Below are 27738 nucleotides of genomic sequence, written 5' to 3' on the forward strand. Positions count from 1 at the left end.
GGTCAAGGAAAACCTATGAATTCACCATGGATAACACCTCTCGTGAATGGTCCCCTTGCCAATGATTGGTTTAAGCTTCTTTCAAAAGACTTTTGAAGAAGCCTCCTTTAGTTCAAACTTGTTGAACCACATCACCCTCACTGGATCTGCAAAGAATCTGGTGGGCAACCGTATGAACTAGAGGGCTCCCAACTCCACCTCAGGTCATGCGAACGAATCCTTTTCCGAGCATGGGTCCTGTGAAGAGCCATGAAGCTAGCATGTGCAGACCACTGATGACTTCACCTTCCCTACACATCAGACCAACCTATTTTTATCCCTGAAACTTCCTTAACCCTGTCCCTGGGGAGGTGGACTTGAGTGCAGGGCCTTTGGTCTCCTTATGCGTGACTACGGGTGAATTACTCTTTTATTTGCAAAACTCTTTCATGTTTGGGACCATCCTTCTGGGTGGTGGGCAGACTGTCTGGTTCAGTAACACTGAGAAGATGAGACAGTTGGGAGCTGGGTGTAGCTCAGGGGCAGAGCATTTACGTAGCATGCACAAGGCCTGGGTTCAGTCCCCCATAGCACCCCCAAAAGGTGACAGGCTAGAGCCCTCAGTTTCACCCACCAGCCTCTAAGAATGGAGTGGATTGAGGCTGGAGATTAAAGTCTAGAAAAACTCTAGAACAAGAGTTGACAACTCTTGGGTTGGTGAGCCACCTGCAAGCTGGGAGGGTGGTACACCCAACTCCACAGGGTAGAGCTGCCTCTCACACTCAGGACCGGTCCAGATCTCACCCTGCGCACCTCTTCATTGGGCGGTTCATCTGTTATCTTTTACAATAAACTTCAGGATAAACAAGTAATGTGCTTCCCTGTGTGCTGGGGGTTGTCCTAGCAAATGAGTTGAAACCAAGGTGGGCAGTAGGAACCCCATCTTTCAGTCAGTCTGGCAGAGTATGGGGTAGCCCAGACTGGCCATTAGTGTATGGAGCAGGGGCAGTCCTGTGGGACTGAGCTCTCAACCTACAGAATAGGTGGAAGATGTCAGAATTAATTGACTTACAGGATACTCAGTTGATGTCCACTGGGGAATGCTTGATTATGAATTTTCTTTTCTTTTTTCTCCTTCTTTTTATTTTCTTTTTGGTACTAGGATTGAACCCAGGGGTGCTCTACCACCGAGCTACATCTCCAGGCACTGTAATTTTTAATTTTGAGACATAGTTGCTTAAGGCCTTGCTAAGTTGCTGAGGCTAGCCTTGAACTTGCAATCCTCCTGCCTTAGCCCCCCCAAGCCATTGGGATTACAGATGTGCACCATGTACCTGGCTTGATTATGAATTTTCTTATAGCTGATCACAGAAGTGTTTTGTGTGGAGTGTGATGGTACAGATTGATAGTTTGTTGTTTCCTTTATAGGGGGATAGTTGATCTGTGGGTCCTTATTTAAGGACATTAATAAATTAATGTATCTAGACCTGGTTTTATAGTCTTATTGGTCAGTAACTGGTTAGGCCAAAAAAAAAAAAAAAAAAAAAAAAGTACCAATTCCAAAGGCTAGAAAAAAAAGAAAGATTTGTGAGTCCTTGAGTTTCTCCTAAAAAGCATTTCTAGACTGGTTTTGAGTCTGGAACTGTAATACCAGGGAGTTTACACTGGCAGTGAACTTCCAAGATTCCATCGCTGGCTGGAGTTGGCAGGGTGCCAATGCTAACGAATGTTCTGCACTGGGCTTCCCACTGTGGGAAGGTAGAGAGAACTGGAGACAGGTTTCCTATTCTGGAGGGGTCTGGACAAACAGGAGATCCTGGGCAAGGTGACTTGGCGAGGCTAAGGATGCTCAAAGGACGAAAGTGCACTATGCCTCAGCCGGGGAGCTGTGGGGAAAGATGCAGAGGTGTCCTTGAAAGAGAAGGGAGTGTCTGGAGGTGGGGAGCACATCCTGGGGGTCATGGAGGGGCACCTCGCCCATCTCCAGTCCTGGGAACTCTGTATCCAGGAGAAACACAGAGAAGTTTGGGAAGCGGGTGATGAATTGAGGAAGCCAACAAACATGGTACACACAGTCCGATGCGCTCCACAACTGATTCCTCATGTTGAGGGAGACCCATATCCATGATGGATTCAGCTCCTTATATTGTCAGCTGCCAGTTTCTTCCTTAGCAGATTGTGGTACCTTTATTAAAAATGCCTAGGAAGCATACTTAGTGTGGGCACCTAGCAAATTCTTATGGGGGCGTGGTTGGGAGACAGTGAATTTTTATTCTGCATCTCCCAGGAACTTGATAAAATTCTGTCAATGATCATTTAAAACATAAATTATTACCCTACGCCTATTTTACATTGGTTCTCTGATTTTATATCAGTGAACATAGCCAGAACTAATTAAATATTTTGGATTTTCATTGATACTCCAAAGAAAAGAATACATGATAACCAATAATACCCAAATCATGTAACCACAAATATTTTCATTTAAGATGATATGAATGGGTAAACATAATATTCATATATATGTTATATACACATATTATATATTACATATATCACACGTGATATATAAATATACAATATTACATATTTATGCATATATAATATATACATAAATATATTATATACATATAAAATAGATATATAATATAGGTAAACATGTACCCATATAATTTACATATATACACACATATGTAATTAAATTGTCCACTCATGCATATCATATTAAATGAAAATATTTGTGGTAAATTTATATATATATATATACATACACACACACACACACACACACACACACACACACACATATACATAAACTGCTAACAGTTCCAGAAATGATCAATTATATGTCTTTATAAGTCACACTTCCAGTTTTAAAGGATGTGGTTTTTAAAGTTCAGCTTTCCTTTTTCATCCCTCCCACTTAACCCTGACTGATTCCAAGGATGATCTGGTTCCTTAATTTGCAAAACTGGTATTTTGGTTTATATCAATTCTGTGCTGCTTCTGATTACGTGCCTCTTAGCAAAGTATAATGAAAGTAATGAGGAGGCACAGAATAGAAAGAAGCTCTGTGAGCATCATATTATTTATGCGTGCCTCTCAGGTTCTGAACCAAGATTTATTTTAGTTGTCATTATTATACTAAGACTCCAAACCAAAAATGGGGGAAAGAAAACAAGTAGGCTATAGATGAAAGTGGAAGAGAAATGAGTATTGTATCAAGCCCTAGAAAAAAAACAACAGATCAATATGCTGATTGTAGCACTAGACCCGAAGGCACCGTAAGCACCCTGCTTCTACATATGCAGAAAGTAAAAAAAAAAGAACCTATACATGGAATTAATGAGAATGGACTAAAAATTCAGTGCAATAGTAGGAATATCTGGCAACACTAATACTCAATATATTTTCCTGGCTGAGGCTGATTTCATTGAGAGTAATTTTATACTTATGCTAAAAATAAATTTGCATATCAAATCCGGGAGAACAGATCCTCTAAACAAATGGATTAGACCTAGATGACCTTCTGTGCCAGAGAGGAAAATCTCATTTCCATGAGTCACAAAGCTTTTTACTCTTGTCAATGTGATAAATAATTTCTGGAAACTGAGAACCATGCTGGTCACCTTCCTCTCCCCTGAACATGCATAATGAAGACAGGAAGACTCCTCTCTTGGTCAGACGCAAGTGACTTTCCCTGGCGGAAGGCGTGGTTGCAAAGCAGCCAGGAGATCTAATGCAGGGACACAGTGGGTGCCTGGGCCATGTTTGGGAGAAAGCAGGAAGTTCTGATGCAGAGATAAGGAAGGACTGTGGGGAAGGGGGACTCAGGCCCAGCAGGGAAGAGGAAACAGGCAGGCATTCAATGAGGAGGTTAGAGGACACTGGGACACCCGCGCAGTGAAGCAGGGCTGAATGTGCTTCATTTTAAACTCATCAGAGAGACTGCAGATGTCAGGCCAAATCAGGGCCAAGGAGCCCTGGAGACAGGATGGTCCTTTGCAGAGACTTGTGCAAAATAAGCTACAAGTTTCTTTCTTTACTTATGGGGCTGGGAGTGGGAAGGCAGGAGAAGTGGAAATTGAGGGGGAGACAGGGACTAGGTGATTTTGTCGACAGTGTGTGGGTGCCGAGCTCCTGAGTGGCATTCCAGGCTAATGAGTTCTGCAGGGTCTCCGGTGGTGGGCCCTTTGCGAGTTACAGATTATACATCTCACTTAAAGCTAAACTGTTTAATTTTCTCACTATGTAACTGGCCATCAATCTCTGCAAAACGTGAGGAGTCACGCGTTTGATTTATAAACCTACAAAGGTCTGAATGAATTCGCCTTCATGTCTAACCCAGTGGAGCAAGTGTACAGCCATGGATTCCAAAGGAGAGGGGGGAATGTACCCCACGGAGTTGCAAAGAGCTTCATCACTGACCTGAATCAGACCCAGCGGGCAACTCAACATTCAGCACATACTTCCACAGCAGAGGGAGTGGGGGCAAAACAAAGTAAGCTTGGCTGAACAGGGTGGGGGGGGAGGGGAGACAAGTGGCAGTGAGTCTGCGGGGTGCCCCCCCCCAAAGGCCCCCAACGCCTTCAGCATGCAGTCCAGTAACTCTCCACCCAGCACTTCCAGCACCGGCCGGGGAAGACATCACTAATTCCCCAAACAGGCTCCAGCAGTTTCCTGCTTTCCGGAGTCCAGCCAGGTGATGACGTCAGGGGTGCACCTGGGTAGAGATGTGGCCTGGTGAGGTCACCAGGGTGAAGACAAAGGTCACGCCAGTTGCATGAACTGCTTGTTTTGCTGCTGATCTTTAGTCCCTTGTCCCTGGACAGACTTCCACATTTTGTTGGGTCTGGCTTGGGCCAATCCCAACAGGAGGGGAAAAAATGTGTGTGTCAGCATGCAGTGCCTTCTTGTCACCCTGTGCCTCAGAAAGGGCAGGGGGCCAAAGGGAAGGCACTGCGGGGGGGGGGGGGGGACAGAGGGAAGGAAGGAACTGCACAGAGATAAGCAGAGCAGTGCAGGCCCCCAGATCCCAGAGCTCTACCACTGTTCAGGCCTCCCGCCTCCCACCTCCTGCATTTCTTTGCTCACCTGTCTGTGAGAGAGAAGCAGTTTGTCTCTCTGCAGTTGCACACCCTGACCTCTGTCCTGTGTGGCACCAACTGCCATAAAAATGCTAACTGTGAGACTGTTAACCCCGAGACCCAGATTGCTATCCTAAGCACCCATTATAGCATAACTTTATGTCCCATCTTGGTCAATAAAAAAAGTTTATGCCCTAAGTTCTTCCAGGGCTTCGCTCTTTGCCATAACATGAAGTAAAACAGTCACACCGAAAACTAAGTTCAAATGGATAAATGGGTAAGAATTCAAACTTGGCCAGATACCTCTTTTTGCCAACTGTCTTGGAATGAGTCATTGTTTAAAGAATGCCTTGTGAGAAGAAGTGGTTCTCTCATCCTCTCTCCACCCTAAAACAGTACATGAGCAGCATGCTGGGACCCATTCATAGGGAGCAAAAAATCCTGACCTTCCTTTGCAGAATTTGGGTTGAACAAACATGAGACAGAGCAAGAAGAACCATGAGCAGGAGTACAGTTCTCATAGGCGAATTCTAGCTCTATGTCTTTTCTTTGGTCCCAACTCTTTAGTCATGGAAACACAGTACGACAGCAGGGATGAGCAGGTGACAGAATGGACAGGTGACAGAAGGGCCTGATCTGCACGTGCATGTGTTGTGAGTCTCTTGCAACTGGCTATACCAGTAGTATACTTCTCTGAGAACTTGGAGTTTATCATCTCCCCACTGACTGTACTCTCACGTTATAAAATTGATAGCTGCCCAATGTGGTAATGTGGACTATACAGAAAAGCAAAAAGGGAAAAAAGCTGCTCATCGTATCACTGTCCCATGCTAAGGTTTTGATGTCATCTCCCTGGTCTTTTCCTGCATGGAATGTAATTTACTTTCCCATAACATCACTCCATATACTTTGCTTCCCTGTGAGTGGTTTTATGTCATGAAATTTATGTCTGATGATGAAACAGGCTTTGTAAAGTATGAAAACTTAAAGACCATATCAAAACAATGTAGCCAGAAAACCCAGACCACCTACTACATATTTTTGGCGTGAGATTGTTTTTTGAGAAGTTTTATATAAACTATTAGGTTTATGGAGCTCTATAAACTATCAGCTTTGAGAGGATTTTGGAAATATACCATGATAGGGTAATTTGTAGAATAGAAGACTAGAGAACCTTAAAAAATGATGTGTTCTTTCCTCCCGCCTCCTCAGATCCATCTCTGATCAACTATTGGTTATAAAAAAATTTTCTAAGCAGTATTGTGCTGGTCAGGAATCTGGTGCTATTTTGTAGTTTTCAGTAATAAGTTGGGAAAAAATATATCAGAAAAATATTACACAAAAGAGGCAAGAGTTCATGAGAAGCTTACTAGGAATGAAGGAAAACTCAGCGACCTTAAAGAAATATGGAAAACACTAGAAGGATTTGAGAAGTCCAGGAAACTTCCAGTTTCCGTGCAGAAGCCCTGGGAAGGGAAATGGATTCATGAAGCTGCTGATGGTAACTACTGGTTCATGTAGTTACCGTCGGTATTAGATTGTGTTGATCAAGGCCAACTAAAGCATTAACTAACTGTTTGGTTATTTTACATAATGCCAAGCAGTAGTTCAAGGTAGAAAAACACGGGACCTGTAAGTAAAGATGGAAAGTGAAAGTAAATATTTAGCAAGTTGAACCCGGAGGGTAGAAAGTTGGGCCCTCCAGCTCTGCTGCATGTGAACTCCCGACACCAGCCACTCTTAAGATGTTTCTCCTTCAAGGAAGGACTTGCTTAGGTTGGGATTCCTCCCTCATAGACCTACAGGGCTTTATGGCCTTGCCTGCCTGAGGTACTTGACAACGACTTGCTGAGGAAAGGAATGGATGAGTTAACGCCAGGGAAGAATGGAGAGCCTTTCTGGTTTTTCGGGTCCCAGTTGGGACTTTCCTTCTGGAGTGGGTAGAGGGATGTGCATGTCAAGGGCGCTCTACTGAGCACATGTTGAAATGACTCAGTGTAATAGGGATTCACTCTGCTCGAATTTTCCCACCTGAAGAAGCCAGTCCCCCGCATGTCCCCATTCCTCTTCCCCTTGGTCATCTCAGCAGGAAATTACTATCCCGCCTCTCACATGGGTGATGAAGAGCAGAGGCATTTTGGCAGCCAGCAGCAGGGCCCGGAGTGGGGAAAGTAAATACCGCTCCTTATTAGGAGATCCTGGCCTCCACTCGTGCGTCTCCCCGTCCCCACACAGCTTCCTGCTCTGTCATAGAAAGTGGCCCTCTCAGCCACCGCCTCCCCGTGCCGGCTTCCTGACTTCCAGGAACCACTGGGTCAGGCCTCGTTTCCTTCCTTCTCTTTACACTGATTGTTTCGAGGGGATTTCACCACCGTGCACTGATGCTCACTGCGTCCCTGTGTGTGGCCACAAGAGGAACGCCGGGGCACTGTGACGTGTGATAATGGCACAGAGGGCTCCTCCAGGGACATTCCACACATTCATTTTCTAACTAGTCATAAGTCAGAGAGTGACATCAGGAGCAGGCAGCCGTCCTGATGTGCAGGCAAGAGCAATGGTTGATAGGATTCTCATTTCCTAGAACAGCTGAGTTCTTTACCTGGCAATGGATATGCCGGTGTCAACAGGGGCACAAAGAGATTCAGGTGTTTGTTTACTGGCTCCCTAGATTTTATATTACATTTTGATTTTTATTTAATGATTATTAAGTGCTCAGGAAGCAAATAAGGTATCAGTCAGATTCACGATCTTTTGGGCAGACCATGTGCCTTGGGATTTCACTTCTGCTCCCTCTACCAGCTGTGAGCGGCATGAAGCAGAGACAGCACCTTTATGTTGGGGCTCCCTGAAGCCCGGAGCGCAGGGCCTTCTGCACACTGGCTGAATGAAGGGACTCACTAGGTGAGCCACTGTGGGATTCTGAATCTCATGCGGTGAGTCAGAACAGACTGTGAGTCAGGCTAACTTTCGCTTGGAGGATGTCCCCATGTCCTTCTCTCTTTGGGCACCCTTATCTTTCCTACTGGTCCAAGCCCTCTGGGCCTGTTCTGCTAGATTGTCCTCCTACTCCTGAGCAAAGGCCTGCACCAACTGAAGCCCAGGAGTGGCAAGCCATCACCATGGCCACTCGAGGGCATGAAAAGCAGGATCTTGTCAATGAATCATGGCATTTGCAGGTGAACGGATGAAACTAGAGAACATCATGCCAACTGAAACAAGCCAATCCCTAAAATCAAAAGTTGGATGTTTTCTCTGATAAGTGAATGATAAACCCATAGTGAGGTGGGGGGATAAGGAAGAATGAAGGAAGTTGGGTTTGTATAGAGAGGAGTGAGGGGAAGGGAGGGGTGAGGCTGTGGGGATGGGAGGGACGGTAGAAGGAGACAGACACTATTGGAGTGACTCTGCACCATGTACAGCCAGAGGAATGAGAAGTTGTGCTACATTTGTACACAATGTGTCAAAATGCATTCTACAGTCATGTATAACTAATTAGAATAAAAAAATTAATTCACTAAACCCAAACAACAAAACAAACAAAAAAGCAGGCTTTTCTCAATATCCATTTTTTTTTTTTTTGAGATGGGGCCTCACTGTGTTGCCCAAGCTGGCCTTGAACCCCTTCAGAGACTCCCCTGCTTCAATCCTGGGTAGATGGGACTGCATGCGGAAGCACCAGGCCTGTTTTTGTTAATAAAGATCTACTTATTTACAATAAAATTCACCCTTTTTAGGTGTGTCGGTCTGTCAAGATTGGTCAAATGCACAGTGATAGAACTACTGCCACCACAATTAAAATCGGGGAATTTTCATCATCCCCAAATGCTCATTCATAAGCCTTTGTAATTAATCCCCTCTCCACAATACCCCAATCCTAGCAATCGCTGACCTGACTGTACACCTCAAATGTCATCCAGTCCTGACTTTATTCAAAGCTCTCTCCCTTCAGTGACCCTCTTGCAAACTTAGGTGCCTGGCTCTGGTGCCCTTGAACTTTCTGGGGATGTCTTTTCGTCCTTCCCACTCCCTGCAAACTTCCTGCTACTCAGCCAGCTGCTCAAGGGTCGGTGTGTTCTGGGGCTCCTTTCTTTAGCCTGTCCTTCTTGCACACCCACTAGCCTTGCTCCTTCCATTACCTAAGGACACTGTCCTCTGTGTTTCTAAAACTCACAAGGTCGGGCTGGGGTGTAGGTCAGTGGTAAAGTGCTTGCCTCACTTGCACAAGGCCCTGAGTTTGGTTCCTTGCACCATAAACACACAAAAACCCACAAGGTCACCTTCCTATTCCTTTCTTCAGAGTATGGTGTCTGTATTTCTAATGGAGCCACATATTTTACATCTCCTCTTAACCCTTCAAACTCTCTGCTCACGCTGGACTCATCCCTGGCCCTGTCAGACTGCCTTCTTCCTGGATCCTGCACATGCCCGATGGTACTGCCATACAGAGCCACCAAAATGGAAAGGTCGCTTTCCCCTGTCCCCACTACAGACAGCTGCCTTTAAAACACGCCTCAGCCTCGCCTCCACTCTGCACATCTACCTCTGCACTGCAGTACCGACCCTCACTGCCTTGGTCCCCAGCTGACTTAACTTGCCTCCCTGGGTCTTGATCTTTCTCTAAACTTTCTCCCCATCGCTGCCAGTGCACTCTTCCAAAATTACAAACCAGACTACGTTCTTCTTCTAATTAAGAAAACCCCACCCTCTGAGGGCTCCCCAGTGTGCACAGAATGGAGGTCAAGTCCCCTGAGGTGGGTGTTTGTGATCCTTAACAACTGGGTCCCATGCTGCCAGCCCGCCCCACTTCTCAGCCTCCCTGTCACCTCCTGCCCCATCAAAGCCAGGGCCTTGCACCATCTCAGGCAGGGACACTGTGTACCTCTGTGCCTTTGAGTTGAAACCCACGGCTTCTCCAGCTCTGAGGTTGAGCCCTTTATGGACATTGGCCATCTCCTCTCTCTTCCCCTCCTCTGGGTAGAGCCTTGGCTTCCCCAGACTTTGAGGGCATCTAGACACCAGAACAGCACGCTCTAGATGTCTCTGTGCTGGTCAAACCTCTGCTGCTCATACCCACCCCTCTCAGAATCCCTGTGCCTCTTGTGTGGGAAGAATTCTGCATTTTTTGACCATCCACTGATTTCTTGCAAAACAGAGCCCCATGGTTGATTGCAAAAAGCCTGTTAGGATGTTTTCTGTCTGGGCTCAGGTCAGTCTATAACAATAATGACGGTGACAATGATGAGTTAGAATGGTTTTTTGTTTCCCGCCTCATCTAGGAGCATTGCATGTGAGACAACATCAAATGTAGGCCACTGAGGGAACCAAGGGAGGGCCCACCTTGGTGGATTCTAAGTGCTGTGATAAACGGTTATATCTCTGCTCATCTCCTGTCTTCTCCCCACCGATAGCCTGAAGTAACATACTGATCACACTAGAGCAATGCAGATTACTATGTCAAAAACGAAAACTTGGGTGACCCGTTAATGTTCTTAGACAGAGCTGCTCAGGTGATGTGCCCAGGAGGGAGGCCGAGGGTGAGGCTCTGGTCTCCCAGCTTTTGGACCATCTGGGTTGACCTTGTCCGAGTCCAGCATGAGCAGCCTCTCCATTTCTGCTTCATTATTTTGATGCAAAAGGTTGAGAAGCACTGTCCTAGGCCATTCCACTGGTCACACAGCAGACAGAATTCTCCCATGTCTGCTCTTCTCTGTCCCAAGAGAATCAGTTCTGATTTTTTTCCCCAGGGTATTGAGGATTGAACGTTCAGCCGGTTTACCACTGAGCCACATTCCCAGCTTTTTAATTTTTTTCTTTTTAATTGTGAGATAGGATTATGCTAAGTTGCTGAGGCTAACCTTGATCTTGTGATCCTCCTGTCTCAGCCTCCCAAGTTGTTGGGATTACAGGTGTGTGCCACTGGCCTGGTTCCAGTTTTATGGTTCTATGGACCATGAACACCTGCTCTGAGAAAACAAAAGCCCAAACTACAATAGCAGAGGAGGGTTTTTGTTTGTTTTTGTGGTGCTAAGGGTTGAACTGGGCAAGTGCTCTACCACTGAACTACACTCCCATCCCTCTTTTGTTTTTTGTTTTGGTAGAGAAGTCGCAAATACTCTCCATCACTCCCTAACACACGATTTCTAGAGAGCTGGCCGAGCACAGGGACTTTAGGCATCTCAGCAACACTGATCCATCGGGGTTTGTGCAGCCTGTGACTCACCGTTCCCACCAAAGGGTAAATAAACCCAGCACCTATGCTGGCCCGGACGTCGCTGATAGGTAGAATGAAATCCCTCGGCACGCCTTTCTTTTCAGGTTGGTGAGACAGAGAAAGGTGGGTCTTGGCCATGCAGATGGGCAAATTCCCAAAACCCTGTAAGAAAGGAAAGGAAACATGTTCATTTGTACAAATGTTGGTCTCCTGGTCCTTGCTGAATTTGCCTTCTCTACAGTCTCTGTAGCAATAGTGGCTCCGACCCCAGCGCACCAGGAGCGTTTGTTCATGGAGCAAGAGGCTGAAGGTGAGAGCTCATCCCAGGCGGCCAGTATTTGGCAGGTTGGGGGGTCTACTGTTTATTTTGGACATTTTCTTGAAGAGAAGGTAGCACTAGGCTCCTGTGTGTGGGGGAAAGCCAAGCTATTTTAGGCACAGCAGGGGCAGCAGCAGCTGCAGAAAGCACTTTCCAAGGCTATTAATATCCAGGACCCAGAAAGGTAATCTGGAGAGGGGCTCCCTAATGCGGCTCTCAGTCCCATCCTTCACTCAGTCTCAGTCTGTCAGGAAGCAAAGGACCCTTTGTGCTGGTTTATGACTCATGGCCATTTGATCTGCGATTACATTATAGGAACCAAGATGAGGTCACTTTTTTTAAGGCTCTTATTTTTAAGGACCAAAGCCCAGGCCTGACCCAAGTTCCAAAGGTGAAAGGGCAGGAAGTCACGTGTGGTGTCTCACAAAAAGGACAGTGTCTCCGAAGCCTGCTTGTGATTAAATGGCACACAGTGTTCCTTCGAGACTTTGCTAATTAATTGCAACCACATACTTGACACGTAACTTTTAAGGAATATTCCCTTGGTAGACAGAGATAAAAGGAAGTGCAATCCTCAGAGGTAACCCGCATAGGAGTTCTTATGATTTGGCCCCAAACTATTTGGAACATTTCAGAGTATTATCAGTTGCAGCGGGTGGGACACTCTCTCTTTGAAAGCCCTATTCATATTCTACAAAGAATTTTGCTGAGGAAATATCACAACTGCTCTTCAGAAATGGTGCCCATAATTTTGGACCTTGAAGATCAAACATTGAAATAATGTCTATGAACTGATAAAGATTCGCCCATTTAAAGATTTGCCAGTGCAAATATTTTTTTAAAAATGTCATACCATTACCATATTAGTTCCTTAAAAAAAAAAAGATTAGACTCAATATTAGAATAAATGATAGTCCTAAGTAACATTATTAAAAACTCATGGGGATAAAACGCTCAAAGTTCATGACAATGACCTTATTTTACTAAGTTCATTGCATACAAATGGAAATTTCGTCACAGAACAACACCATGTGCAGAGCAGTGTTTGGGAATCATTTTTTAGAAGTTAAGAGCACACATGGAAACTTCCAAAAGAAACGAGTTGCTGACATCCTACCAAACCTGGGAGAATACCATGGTCAGCACGGGCGGTATTTAACAAAATAACAAATATGGTTTACAAATAGTTCAGGAATTAAAAAAAAAAGATTTATGTCATTTTTTTTTTTTGAATCAGGTATTGAACCCAGATGTGCTTAACTACTGAGCCACATCCCCAGCTCTTTTTTATACTTTATTTAGAGACAGGTTCTCACTGAGCAGCTTAGTGCCTTGGTTTTGCTGAGGCTGGCTTTGAACTTGCTATCCTCCTGTTTCAGCCTCCCATGCTGCTGGGATTAGAGGCGTGTGCTATGCTCCCAGCTCGATGTCACTCTTAATGAAGCTCCTTGGCCAGTAAGCTCGTAAAGCACTCTAACTTCCATCTTGTCATTGCCAACCTGGATGGGGCCATTCGAGGCACATGGTCCTTTTGGTCACGATGGCGGAACATCCTGCAGTGCAGCGGACTGCTCTTGCCTATCCACAGAGGATGAGGCAGTGGCTCGTGCTCTGGACTACGGCCACCTTTACAGTCACTTGCAAATTTACTTTTGTCATTTTCCAGAGGCAGATGATGATGGAGCTTTGAAATTGGTGAGCAATCCCAGCAACAGGCCAACGAACTACTCACATGGAAGGGAATCCCGAATGTTCCCATTTTCACACACTGCTCTCCTATTGGCTTCACCGCGCAGCATGCTCATGTGAAGAAGAATCACTAGAACCGTCTACGTCAGACTCCACAGCTACTCAACAGAGCACTGGTTGGATGTTTCTGCAGAGTAGGTGGACTATAGGCCGTGTATCGCATACAAAGGTGACACCACTCATGACAGACACATTTAGAGTCTCAAGTCAATGATGCACATGTCAGAGGACATTTGCCCTCAGATGAGGTAGTCAGTGCTCTACCCCTCGACGGCACTTCAACCTTGGCTGATTCGTTCAACTGGCGAGGCTGACACCTCCAGTCTTCAAGCCAAGGGAGTATTTCAAGAACCCCAGGTGTATTTCTTTTTTCCCCTACAAGTACAACTCTTACCTGTTGAGTGTAACGATCTATTTTGGATTGTGCCTCAGGAGAGAGTTCGATATCCTTGGCTCCATACACGGCCTGGGCAATGGTTCTTATCTTTTGCACGATTGGAAGCTGGAGAGACACAGAGACAACAGAGTTGAGGCCTTCTCTTTCCTTTTATTGGCACTGGGGAGGGAACCCAGGGGTGCTCCACTACTGAGGTGCATCCCAGCACTTGCAATCTTTGGTTTTAAGATAGGATCTCTCTAAGCGGCTAAGGCTGGCCTTGAACGTGTGATCCTCTTGCTTCAGTTTCCTGAGCTGCTGGGATCACAGGAACGTGCCATAGCGCCTGGCTAAAGTTGTTAACTTTAATCTGGTTGAAGAAGGAAGAGAAAGTGTGGTGAGATTTTAGATATTTGCTTAAAATTCCCGAGAGTCCCTCCTCAGCAACAGTGGCATTCAGCACAGACTCTCTTTTCACTTCAATCACTCTTATTTATTTATTTCTCCTTCAATTACTCTTAAACCACTGAATGTCCAGGGCAGAGGTCAACTGGCAAAAAAGAAGCCTCAGATGTTCAGCCAATTTTGTGCGCTTATCTAGTTGACCATTTTCTTCCACTGGAGAGTTTTGAAAATGTAGTTTATACTCTGCTTTTTAATGGTCTTATATATCAGAATAGGAGTCCCTTAATTCAATAGTTAGTGCACATTTTAAAGAGGTTCTGGCCAGGCATAGAGGCACACACCTGTAATTCCAACAATGTGGGAGGCACAAGTTGAAGGCCAGCCTCAGCAACTTTGTAAGACCCTTTCTCAAAAAATTAAAAGGGTTTAGGATATGGCTCAGTGATAGAGCAGCTTTGGTTCAATCCCCAGTGCCAAGAAAACCCCATAACAAAACAAAATACTGGTTTATAGAAGAAGAGTTTCTCTCTCTCTCTCTCTCTCTCTCTCTCTCTCTGTGTGTGTGTGTGTGTGTGTGTGTGTGTGAGAGAGAGAGAGAGAGAGAGAGAGAGAGAGGGGGGGGGGGGAAGAGCAGGAAAAGACGATTTTAATATAGATGTTGATGTGATTGAACATTTGATTGGAAAATCAGAGATGAATCTATTATCACATGAGCAAATTATGAGAAATCCTGCAGCATGATAAGAATATGCAAAAAGACCAGATGCTGGTAAATAGAGTGTGCTCGGGGAGATGGTGTCCACAGTGAGAGATGGAAGACCTAGGTGCAGATTGCTGGTGAGACACCAAAATTGGTCTTACAGAACAAGATTGGTTCATTAAGAAGGGAATATGCTGCAGACAAGGTGATTCTTAAAGAAAAGTATTTGACAAAATTGTTCATAATTTTACTGTGGATAGAAAATACAGCAGCATGATGCAGTTAGTGGCTTCCTTGTTTGGTGAATGATTCTTGAGCTGAGCACTGGGGGATGATTGGTGTCACCCACGCAGCAGAAGCCTGTGGCATGCCTTGGGGACTTTCCTTGGCAAGGGCCAATGGTACATTTGTATGAATAACTTTGAAACAGGGCACAGAGTTATCCAACAAGATAAAACTTAGGAAGCTGCCTCACTGGGCCGTGGCCTGTCCACTCTGGGAGAATTCAGCATAAGCTGAACTAGTGCCAGGAATGTGGTACAAAGAACCACTGTGTGAGCATAAAGTTGAGGCTGGGCTAAAGGTCAACCTCAAGGGCAATGTCTTTCTTCCTTATTTTTTTTTTTTGGTACTGGGGACTGAACCGAGGGATACTTTACCACTGAGCTACATTCCCCAGCCATTTTGTACTTTTTATTTCTTATCTTGAATCAGGGGCTCACCAAGTTGCCCATGCTGGCTTTGAACTTGTGACCACCTGCCTCAACTTCCAGAGGAGCTTACAGTTGCAAGTGCTACCATGCCTGACCTCCAGAGCAACTTCTAATGTAGAAGGGTCAATGTTCATATTAGCTCAGTGCTGTTAGACATCATCTCTTGTTTACCTAAAGAAGGGATATAGCACAGCCCTGGAGCACCTAGGAAGGCCTCAATATGTATTTGGACAAATAAATGATGATTCCCAAATTTCCTGTTTAATTAGCATGGGTTCCACTTGGGCCCTGCCTAAATTTGGCTAACTCACAGAACCTCTCTGAATTCATTTCTTCATCCTTAAGATACGAATGTGAGCCAGGCACGGTGGTGGCACATACTGATAATTCCAGCTCCTCGGGAGGCTGAGGAAGGAGGACTGCGTGTTTGAGACCAGCAATTTACTGAAAAACTGTATCAAAATGAAATAAAAAGGGCTGGGGACAGCTCAGTGCTGGTGCTCTTGCCTAGCAAGTGCCAGGCTCTGTGTACAAACCCCAGTGGTAGAAAAAAATTAAAAATATAAAGATGAAATATTGTACATCACTTTACTGCATACACTGAAGCAAGGGAGAGAAAGCACACGGCAAATGCGCTGTACAGGCTTTCAGTAATATTATTATTCAGTGAGGTAGTGGGGTGGAGAGAAAGAAAGGTTTCCTCTGAAGTTCAGAAATAGATACTGCTATTCATAACACACTTCATGAAAAGAATTCATTTTTTACTGTGCTATGATTATGATTTGATAATAAGGAGTGTGATTTTTCTATGAATAATTAAGGAAAAATTCACAACTGGATGCCTCGTGAAGGATTTAGTGAGTGGGTACTTGTTTTACTCTTATTTTTTAAACATGAAAACATCCTAAGAAATGTTTCTATTTTAAAATATTTTAATTTTAATAACACACACACAACGTATACTTTACTACCTTAAGCACTCTGAGTGCGCAGTTCAGGGGTGCTGAGTACATTCACAGCTTGATACAAGCCACCCCAGAACTCTCTTCATCTAGCAAAACTGAAACTCCACCCATTGAACAGCCACTCTGAACCCCACCCCGGGCCCTGGCAACCACCATTCTGCTGTCTGCCTCTGGGAATCTGGCAGCTCTAGGTCCCTCCTACAAGTAGAATCACACGGGTCCCCCTGTATCTGGATTGCCTCTGAGCACAGTGCCCTGCAGGAGCACCCGGGGCACCGTGTCAGAACTGCACTCCTTGAGGGTGACTGTGCTCCGGTGCATGCACTTGGCTTGTCCATCTGTGAATGATGCTGCCGAGAGCATGGGTTGACGAATATCCCTTTGAGCCCCAGCTTCCAACCCTTTCAAGGAAATGTGCATCTTTGGTCAACACCAAAGTTACTTCCTTTCTCCTGTTTACTAGAAAGCGTTTTGAGGAGGTTCCAGGCGGAGTTTATGGAGTTGTGGTTTTAGTCTCTTTAGGAGAATTGCAACCACCCACACACAGCAGAGGATCCAAACAAGATGGTACTGGGACGACAGGAAGAGGCCAGTGTGGAAGCGAACCCTGTGTCTCTCGCTCGCTCTCGCTGCCCTGCCAAGCTCTGTGGCCAGCAGGCACTGGTGTCTAGCCCTGGCAGTGGCACTTCTGCTACCTGAACCTCAGCTTCACCATCCCTGGAGAAGAGGAAGGTGGTTCCTGGGGGCTTTAACATGTCCAGGACCATCCCCTGAGACCCTGAGAGAATGTGCCATCTGCACCCCGAGCTTGGGTCATGAGACCCTGTGTTGAATAAATAAAGGGCTTCAGCTCACAAAGGAGGAAGCCTGCGCCCAAGGCTTCCCAGGGATTCCGATGATGGTGCTTCTTTTTCACTCATATGTATAAGTAAATAAATAAGAATATCAGTTAACTTATCTTTGGGGTTTAGTGTAAAAATGGAAAACTGCCCTGATAAGGTACTTCCACTGGATGTCATCTATTTATATTGAATCAGTAGGAGAGGACTTCCCATTGACTCTCTGCTTGATTTTGGAGAGAAGCATAATTTTTTTGGGGGGGAAAAAAAAGCTGAACTCAGTCCAATGATCTAAATTCCCTTGAACAGCTCTGTGGCAAAGGATACCTTGTATAGAACAAATTATGTGGTAAAAGAGATTATGCGTTCTTATGCATTCATCATTGCTGGCCTGCCCCCCCCCCCCCCCCGCCCCGGGCTCAGTGAACGTTGACTAACCTATTTACTCACATCTTTCATCCTGATTATGCCTGGTGTCTGGCACAGTGGCCTGCACACAGTAGGCCTCCCACGAGCGTGCGCTGAACAAACAAATAACCCTAACCCTCTCAGGCAAGCACTGTCACGCTGTCGGAGCTTCGGGGACTTTGTGTATGAAGAACTTGGGAGGGAGCGGGCACGTGATGAACCAGTGTGACAGATCGGAGGGCAGGACTGAGGTCCTGCATAAACACCACTCCTGCTGCCGGAGGCCCCAGACTGCAGGGGAACCACGGAAAGCAGCAAAGGCTGGCAAGGCATCAAAGGAACGGGAAAGGCCTCGAGGGAAGGACGGGAAAGGTCTCCACAAGCAAAAGAGGGAAGAGAAAGGCACGGGCCCAGGTGCAAGTGGAGCAAACAAAAGCCTATTCCGAAAACAGTAGCCGTCCTATTACCTACTACACAGCTGAAAACTATGGTCAACAACAGAGACCTGTGTCTAGAGTTCCTCTAACTAAAACTATGTTAAACTTCATATTCATCAAAAATGTCACTCTAAACACTGTACATCAATTCCTTCCCAAATCTCCAAAACGTTTGTTTCATGAAACCGAAATACTGCCATAATCGAAATGTCCTATGGCCCAGTAGCCACTCACCTCTTGTGGCTATTAAAGCATTTGAAACAACACCAGGGCAATGCAACTAAGAAACTGAATTCTTAATTTTATTCAGTTTAAATAGCCACATGTGGTCTTAGTGCAGCTCTGGAAAATAGTCTCTTGCACACAATAGGCACACCATGAGTCTCTTGCACACACTAGGCACTCCATAAACATTAGCTGAGCGACACCTGAAGGTTAAGCTGGAGAATAGGATGGTCTTTGTTTTATTATACTCATGGTATATGGTGATCCAGGCTCACAGAAGCTGAGTTACTGAAAAAAAGTATATTCTGCTTTCTGAAATTATGGCTTTGCCAGTAAATGATGGAGCTGGAGAATATCATGTTAAGTGAAATAAGCCAGTCCCCCAAAACCAAAGGCTGAATGTTTTCTCTGATTTGCAGATGCTAATTCACAATAAGTGGGAGCTGCTAGGGAAGAATAGAGGTACTTTGGATTAGACTGAGGGGAATGAAGGGAGGGGAGGGTCCATGGGGCTAGGGAGAATAAAGAATAAATTGGACATTATTACCTTATGTGCAAATATTATTACATGACCGGTGTGATTCTACATCATGTACAACCACAAGAATGAGAAGTTATACCCCTTTATGTTTGATGTGTCAAAATGCATTCTACTGTCATGGTTAACTAATTAGAACAAATAAAAATATTTTTTTAAAAAAGAAAGTATATTCTGCTTGAAAAGGTTTGGGAAATGCCCACGATGTTTATTTTGTTTTTCCTTTTTGGTACCAGAGATTGAACCCGGGATGCTTAACCATTGAGCAACATCCCCAGTCCTTTTTTAGATTTTATTTTGAGACAGGGTCCTGCTGAGTTGCTTAGGGCCTTGCTAAGTTGCTGAGGCTGGCTTTGAACTTGAGATCCTCCTATCTCAGCCTCCTGAGCGGTTTGGATTATGGTGTGCACCACCATACCCGGCCCCACTGAAGTCTTTATATCAAATTATTTAAAGACCTTATTTATGAATCACTAGAATAAAACTGATCTATAAAATCCAGAGAACAGTTAACTTATGTTTTTAAATTTTTTTTTTTGGTGATAAAATTATGGACCCAAAGCAAAACAAACAAAAATAAAAACAAATGTGTAATAGAACCAGAGTTCTAAAATGAAGCTGCTAAGGGATGGAGATGTAGCTCAGTGGTAGTAGACCACATGCCTAGTATGTGCCCTGGGTTCAGTCATCAGTACTGGGAAAAAAAGTGGAGGGGGGGGATTAGAAATGGAGGCATAAAGGCTATATAACGTGATGTCTCAGCTCACCTGGAGGTTGGTGCTAAAGTCTGCAGCACTGGACATCATTAGAAGAGCCAGGAAAAGGGTGTGTCCTCTGTTATCCTTACCTGACCATCCCTTAATGAGCCCACACTGCTGCCCAGGTGCAAGAACACTGCTGTTTCTTCAGCTTGCACCAAATGAAGTGGTTGGCAGGCATCAGGACTATCTATGCTGAGTAAAAAAATACATTGTTCTTCTGTTTTCCCAAGTCCACAGAGTTGAATTCAAGTACATTCAAAGTTCTCATGCTGTGATACTGGGACAACTTATTTCTATGCCCATAAAGTGTTTAAAGGGAGGATCAATTAACAATTTTTTAGGTTGAACAGAAATCTCCAGGTACACAGTAATTATTTCAGTTTTTAGTTTATATTTTAAATGAAGCGTAAGTTTTGAATAACATACAAGAACAGTTCAACATATAGCCCAGCCTTTCCTGTAATTCAAATAAGAGTACAATTCTAAACTGTAGATGTTAATTTACACTGACCATACCCCACAGGTGCATGGGGTTGCATTACAAACAAACCACCTGGTGTCCAGGGAGCAGCTCGGTCCTTGTTACCGAGAACAACAGGCCCCTGTATCCCCGACACAAAGCATACCCTTGGCTGGAAACCAACACATCTCAGCTACCAAAAGCATGTGTGCTGACTTCCCGGAGCCTTTTCCCTGAGCTTGGGTCTCCATGGGATCATTGGCCTGAGCAGCAGGTTGGGGACCCTGGGAGGAATTCATTCTCTTAAGGCAACTGCTGTGTGTTATGGAGATAACTGGGTCTAAGAAATGAGCTCCTAGTTAGAAAATTTGCACTTATTCCTGAGAAATGATGAAGATGATGAATTGACATGGGAGATCTTTGATTACTCAACAGAATATTACATGTCAAAAAAAGGAATTGATAGGCACATGCTTTTTTAAAGATCCCACTCAGATGAAGGAAGAGGGCTGACACTGGAGGAACCTGCATGGCCTAGCGACATTCGAGTACCATTGTGATGTAGCTGCTCCTTCCTCTCTTACAAACCTGACTTAGGAACATTGGTGTGTTATCTAGGAGTGCATCGAACCAACTCAAAATGAGTTTCCCAAGGTCCAAGTGGTTTAACATATGTGCTACCTTTACTCTTTATACCTGCAATAATACTTAAGTAATGTTGTTCACGAACTTGCTTTCAGTTTGAGATAATGAACAGTCTCACAATGAGACTACAATGGTCTCATCTAAATTTAAGAAAGTCTGCAGATGGATGGGGTGGGAGGAGTAAAGACAGCTGTCTATCTTGTGGTACGACTCTGATAGCTCATTTTAGATTCTGTCAAAGTTTTAGAGGAAATAATGCATTTCTAGAAACTTTCATCACCCTGACATTCCATTTTTCATGGCAGAAGGGTGCATTTAAATGAATTTTTAAGGATCCTTGTGATGTGTAAAAGAATCTCATCAGGTGCTGTTCTGACCATATGGGAAACAAAGCTGGGGCAGGTTCTGTGGGAACCACACAGGTGAGCAGGATGCTCTGCAAGTTGGCTGGTTCTCTGGGAGGCTCAGTTCTCCTGGGACTCTCCCTCTAACGCAGAAGGATAAGGCACTTGGCAGGCTGCGTGGGATGAGAGAACCCAGAGGCCAGTGTTGGGGAAGAATGTAGCAGTGAAACGCATTGAGGAGTGTCTGCAGAAAGTCTGGGCTAGCAGGAGGTGATGTGGGATTCGGAGTAGAGTCCTGGAAGGAGGCTTATGAGGGGCTGCAGCAGTTGAGGCTGGATGACCCAAGGTCTTTAAAGGCAGCTCAGTCCTAACTAAGAAAGCAAGACATTACAGGATGGAGGCAAGGGAGATTTATGAATAAGATGCTCACTGACTGGACGGTGTGAGGGGCAGCTCTCCATGGAACACCCCAATACTCCTGTGCACAAAGAAGAGAGCTAGAGAGAGCTGGCAGGCCCAGGGCAACCATGAGCGAGTGGCCAATGAGAAGGACAGAGCAGGAGACCATTGTGTAGGGACAGGAACGACACAAAGAAGGGGCATGTGTCCTTTCCCCTAGAGGGCTTTTAAAAATTACTATGAAATGTAAGAGACACACACAGAGATTTAAAAAAAAAAAAAAAAAAAACTACATTAAGTTTTAAAATTCTATTGACTCAACAATGTGATTGTACTTAGTGCCACAGAACTGTACACTTAAAAGTGGTTAAGATGAGGCTGGGGAGGTGGCTTAGTGGTCAAATTCTTGCCTACCATGTGTGAGGCCCTGGGCTCCATTTCTAGTATCGAAAAAAAAAAAAGTTGAAGTGGGAAATTTTATGTTATGAACATTTTTACCACAATAAAAAAATCCCATTGTATATACATGGAAATAAACATACATACATTTATTTATTTAAAATTTGAGGCTCTGGTTGCAAATGCCTTAAGTCTAATTAAAAGGAAATTCAAAACCTCAATGTCTGTTCAAATTCGAATCTTTAAAGAAATATGAAATCGTTTCTCAATAATCAACCAAACCAAACCAAAACAAAACATGCCCTCCCTTTAAAAAGACCAGCAGGGGAGAAACCACCCTTAATGGGAGGGGATGGGAGAGTGTCAGGTTCAGATCTCGGAGGCCAGCTGCTGCCTTCAGGGTGTCCCTTCTAGTCCCCACTGCGATCAAGGGGATGGCTCCATACAAGTGACAGGAAAGACCTTTTAACAAAACAAACACGATTCTTTCTTGCAGTCAAGGTTACACCTCAAAACGTTTACAAGGTTAGAGGAAGGATATGGAGATGATTTTCAACCTCAGCAAACAGTTCACGAACAACATTCAGACTCTGAATTTCAAGTTAAGCTTTCAGTGTCAAACCTCCTACTTTGCAAAAATGACTCTTTTCATGACATCATGAATGACTCCCAATTCTCAACCAGAAGCAAAAACAATGTATATCTTGGTTTAATTGCCCTTTTATCATGGTACATGATAAAAACTCTGGTTTTTGCTGGGCACAGTGGCACATCCCAGCGACTTTGGAGGCTAAGGCAGTAGGATCCCAATTTCAAGGCCAGCCTCAGAAACTTAGTGAGATACTGGCTCAAAAGAAAAGAAATAGAGCTGGGGATGTAACTCAGGGGTAGAGCATTCCTGGGTTTACTCCCCAGTACTAGGGTGTTGAGGGAAAGAAAGTCTGCTTTCTTCTGTGAACTCTAAGGGACATACTAGGCTTCTAATGCCTAGTTTTAACCCACTAAAAAAAAGAAAACAAACATACCTAGAGTTTGATAAAGTTATTCTAAGTTACTCTTTTTTTTTTTTTTTTTTGAACTGGGATTTAACTACCAGTCTTTCTAATTTTTTTATTTTGGGACAGGGTCTTGCTAAATTGCTGAGACTGGCCTTGAACTTGCTATTCTCCTGCCTCAGCTTCCTGAGTCCCTGGGATTACAGGTGTGTGTCATTGTGCCCAGGTGCAAGAAAATTCTTGGAAGGTCAATTCAGGAGGCTTGTTCTCTTTGTGAGGTGAACATGATGGGAAAGAGAGTTAACGTGGATCGTCAGCTCTTATGCTGCAGCATTAAACCTGAGATATTATCTTTTTATTTATTTATTTATTTTTAATTTAATTTTTTTTAAATTAAAAAAAAATTTTGAGACAGGGTCTCACTAAATTGCTGAGGCTGGCTTTGAGCTTTCAGTCCTCCTGTGAAGGTGGTGTCAACGTCAGACGCTGCTGTATAGTGGGAGAAGCTGAAGCTCAGAGATGAGTCAGTTTGTCTAAATTTATATGCATAGTGGAAGGAAGGCCTGGGCAAGATTGGAATAGAGACCCCCAGGCTTCAGCCTTCTCATTATAATATGCATCGAGTCTCCATCTGTTATGGGGCAAGTCCATCACCTTCCCAGCCTTTTCTTCAGTCCTGGGAAAGGAGCCCAGGATCTCATGCATGCGAGGCAAGTGCTCTATCACTGAGCTACACGCCCAGCTCTACCTTCCCATCTACAATGCAGAGCTGAGCCCACATCCCAGATGGATTTGGTAAGATATGCCAGAAAAAATGTCTGTAAGAGGGAATTCTTAGCTGATGAGATGTAAATGCATAACTAGTTTTTCTCTCTGCTCTGAAATGTCCCTCTATGCTTGCAGATACGGAGACCCTGTATTAGTCAATAGGAAAGATGCAACGGTCAGTAGTAAAACTGGAGAAGCCAAAGAGAAGTTGGTTTGGGGAGGGCTTTTATCAGTTTCTTAAAAAGGGTCTGTGATCTCTTAAAGGGTTGCAAGGAAACGATCTACTGTGTTCCAAATTTAAATACATTAATTTTCACATGATAGTTTTCTTTTGGGCAACTAGGCCACTGCATCTCATTTTGTATTTTTGAAGTTTTATTCTGAATTAATTAGCTGCTGCCTCATGAACTATATAGTCAGAAGTTGCCTATTCTTGAATTAGAAGCTACTGAGGTAAAAATGATGCAGAATAGTTCTCCAGGTAACAGCAGCTGCTTAACTCAAGTTTCTATAAAGCTCAGCAAGGGCTCCCAAGTCATAGGGCAGATTATTTTTTGCTTTAATTGTGGGTTTGTTGCCAGAAAGCCTTGCATGCTGCATCTGGCCCTCAGTATCCCTGGGCGCTGGTTGCTTCCACTTCTCTCTAGCCGTTCCTCTTTCCTCTTAGGGTTTGGGGACAATTTCTACTTTGTACACAAAAGCAATCAGGCCTGGGACTGGGAATGATAGCTCAGTGGAAGAGTGCTAGCATGTGAGAGGCACTGGGTTCGATCTTCAACACCACATAAAAATAAATAAATAAATAAAGGTATTGTGTCCATCTACAAATAAGAATGAATAAATAAATAAATAAATAGATAAATAAATAAATAAAAGCAATCAGGCCCAAGTTCCAGGGCTACTTCACATTTCCTAAAATGATCTCAGGTTTCTTCCTCTTGTAACACAAGACTGAGCTGGGAATGGAGCAGGAGATAAGATGCCAACAATCCTGTACAGAATACAGGTGTCCTTCCTGATCTACAGGTTTTGCATTGGCAGTCCAATGATTGAAAATACGTGGGAAAAAATTATATGCATTTCTGAACATGTGTGAACTTTCCCTTTGTCATCATTCCCTGGGCTATACAGTATGAAAACCTTTTATTTATTTTTTTGATACTGGGGATTGAACCTGGGGCACTCTACCACTACTATATCCCCAGTCCTTTTTATTTTTTTATTTTGAGACAGGGTTTTGCTGAGTTGCTAAGGCTGGCCTCAAACTTGTGATCCTCCTGCCTCAGCCTGTTGAGTCTGCTGGGATTATAGGCTCCTGGCTGGCCAGTATAACTATTCTTAACATGGTGTTTACATTGTATTAGATATTTAAGTAATCCAGAGAGTATTTAAAGTTTATAGGAGGATGTGTAGGTTATATGCAAATCCTATGCCATTTTCTTTAGGGACTTGAGCATCTGCAGATTTTGATATCCTTTGAGTGTCCTGGAGCTAATTCCCATGAATGCTGAGGGACGATTCTACATTACTGGGGAAATAAACTCCAGCAAGGTGGCAAAAGGCACACAGGAATCCAGTTTGTACACAAAAGCAGAGGTAGGAGGGAGATTTACCCCAAAACATTTATAACCTCTTTGTTCTGGAGAGCTACCCTCTACCTATCTAGCTGCTCAGCATCAAAGGTTTGATTGTGGAGGAGGGAAAAAAAAGGGAGGGGGAGGGTCCAGGAAACCATAATTTAATCCATTGTTTAACCAGGACTGAATAATGCAAGAAATCAAGGGAAAAACTTCTGAGCTTCCTTACTGACTGCACCATTGAATTCAGACTTCTATATGGCTACAGACACAGTGACAAATGGCCTCACATTATCTGGAATCTTCTTCCAGATGAGGCATTCAGCTGTTAGGGATACAGCAAAGGGGGCAAGAGCTCCAACTGCTCTTTGCATACGCTACCCTGGTGCCAAGGCTGAGCCGCTGACTTCCTTGCTATTGAATCCAAGGCTTCTGTTGTAAGGCAAGGAGAGGGGGCAGGCAGAGGGACCAAGAGCCCTGGCCTTCAGGCCACCTATCGGACGTGGGACTTTAGACCTTGTTATTAAAACTTTGCCCCGTCCCCAGCAGAGGTTTTGCAGCATGATCCCAAGAGGAATGGGAATTCAGAGGTGACGATGGTGCAGGGTCTCAGGGAGCAGGAAGAAGCTGGAGTTTGCTTTTTGGGTTGTGCTGCACAGTGTGGTGAGTGTAGCCAATACGGAGCACTGTGCTTTTCAATAGCCCTCAGAGTAAACCTCAGATGTCCTCGCCACAAAAAGGTTAAACATTTGGGGTGTGGACTGGTTACTGAGCTTGATTTCACATTGTATTTTGGGATCAAAGCATCACTTTGTTCACTATAAATATTCACAACTACAGTTTTTCAAAATATAATGATAATGAATGGAATGTAGAAAAAAATTAACACATCAGTGGAAAGGAAAAGGGCTCCTCTTAGGGTTAGTGCATGTCTGAGCCCAGCTCAGAAACCTTTCCTCTGTTACTGATCTTCTTTTTGCTGGATTGTTTGCCTCAAAGAGAACCACATTGTATGAAATCACTCATTTTAAAACTGCTTTTAAATGATATACTTCTCTAATATAAGGGGGGTGACTCAAAGTGGGGTAGGGAGGGAGAGCATGGGAGGAAAATTACCTCTAGATAGGGAATAGGGGTGGGAGGGAAAGGGAGGGAGAAGGGGAATAGCATAGATGGTAGAAGGAGACCCTCATCATTATCCAGAGAGTTTAAAGTACATACATGTATGAAGGTGTGAATTTGGTGTCGACATACCTTATATATAAACAGAGATATGAAAAATTGTGGTATATGTGTATTAAGAATTGTAATTCAATAAAAAAGAGTATATATAAAAAATAAATTCTTCACAATTAAAAAAATAATAAACTGCTTTTGCCACTTGGGGTGGGGCTGTTCCAATTACATGGTGATGGGTCTGAGGCGCTCATGGAGGAACATGGAAGTGGATGTTCTGACAGTGATCTGTGTAGAATGTTCTGGGAGTCTGCTAGGTGTGGTCGACACGCCGGTACAGAAACCAAGGATCACCTCAGCACCAAAGCACAGAAACCCAGGATCGCCACCACCACCCACCACTGAGGTGGCTTTGGCCCCTCTATTTTATGCTCAGCATCTCCAGTGTCAGAGAACTCCTAGCTTCCGGTTAGGGTATTTTTCTTTATGCTGACCCCAAATCTCCTCTCCTTGTTGATCTTGACCACCTCTGAAACCAAGAACACTCTAGCCCTTCCGTCACCAAATAGCTTTTCCACACGACAAACCTTTTCTGTACTAACCATCCCAATTCATTCCCAAAGCCCTTCATTCCACAAGCTTGTTCTGAGTACCAAAGATGTCCCTACGTTGGCAGGATTCTGTCATCCTTTGATAATTTTTTTTTTCTTTTGAAATTGAAACATATATGTTTATTAGGCATGTATATGACAAGAACTGGTTGCATTTTAATTTTTCCTAAATTCCAAACCTAAGTAAGAGTTCTAGAATCACTTATATGCTTAAAGATCAGTAGTTTTTATCCTGGGTTTGCTTCTTAAAGGTTTTATTTCTTTTTTTTTTTAAATTTTTTATTTTTTTTATTGGTTGTTCACAACATTACAAAGCTCTTGACATATCATATTTCATACATTAGATTGAAGTGGGTTATGAACTCCCAATTTTACCCCAAATGCAGATTGCAGAATCACGTTGGTTACACATCCACAATTTTACATAATGCCCAATTAGTAGTTGTTGTATTCTGCTACCTTTCCTATCCCCTACTATCCCCCTTCCCCTCCCCTCCCATCTTCTCTCTCTACCCCATCTACTGTAATTCATTACTCTCCTTGTTTATTTTCCCATTCCCCTCACAACCTCTTATATGTAATTTTGTATAGCAATGAGGGTCTCCCTTCATTTCCATGCAATTTCCCTTTTCTCTCCCTTTCCCTCCCATCT

General features: G+C 44.1%; 1 protein-coding gene across 1 annotated transcript in view; it reads right to left on the bottom strand.

The window, feature by feature from the left end:
• The window catches only part of Mthfd1l (methylenetetrahydrofolate dehydrogenase (NADP+ dependent) 1 like), a 191149-nt gene that overhangs the window by 43539 nt on the left and 119872 nt on the right, over positions 1-27738 (bottom strand). Inside the window, exons 25-26 of the mRNA XM_078018905.1 lie at positions 13740-13847; positions 11287-11439 (exon numbers count right to left, since the gene is read on the bottom strand). Coding sequence (XP_077875031.1) covers positions 11287-11439; positions 13740-13847 — 261 coding nt within the window. The remainder of the gene's footprint in view (positions 1-11286; positions 11440-13739; positions 13848-27738) is intronic.

Source organism: Ictidomys tridecemlineatus, chromosome 8, assembly GCF_052094955.1.
Source record: "Ictidomys tridecemlineatus isolate mIctTri1 chromosome 8, mIctTri1.hap1, whole genome shotgun sequence".
NCBI lineage: Eukaryota > Metazoa > Chordata > Mammalia > Rodentia > Sciuridae > Ictidomys > Ictidomys tridecemlineatus.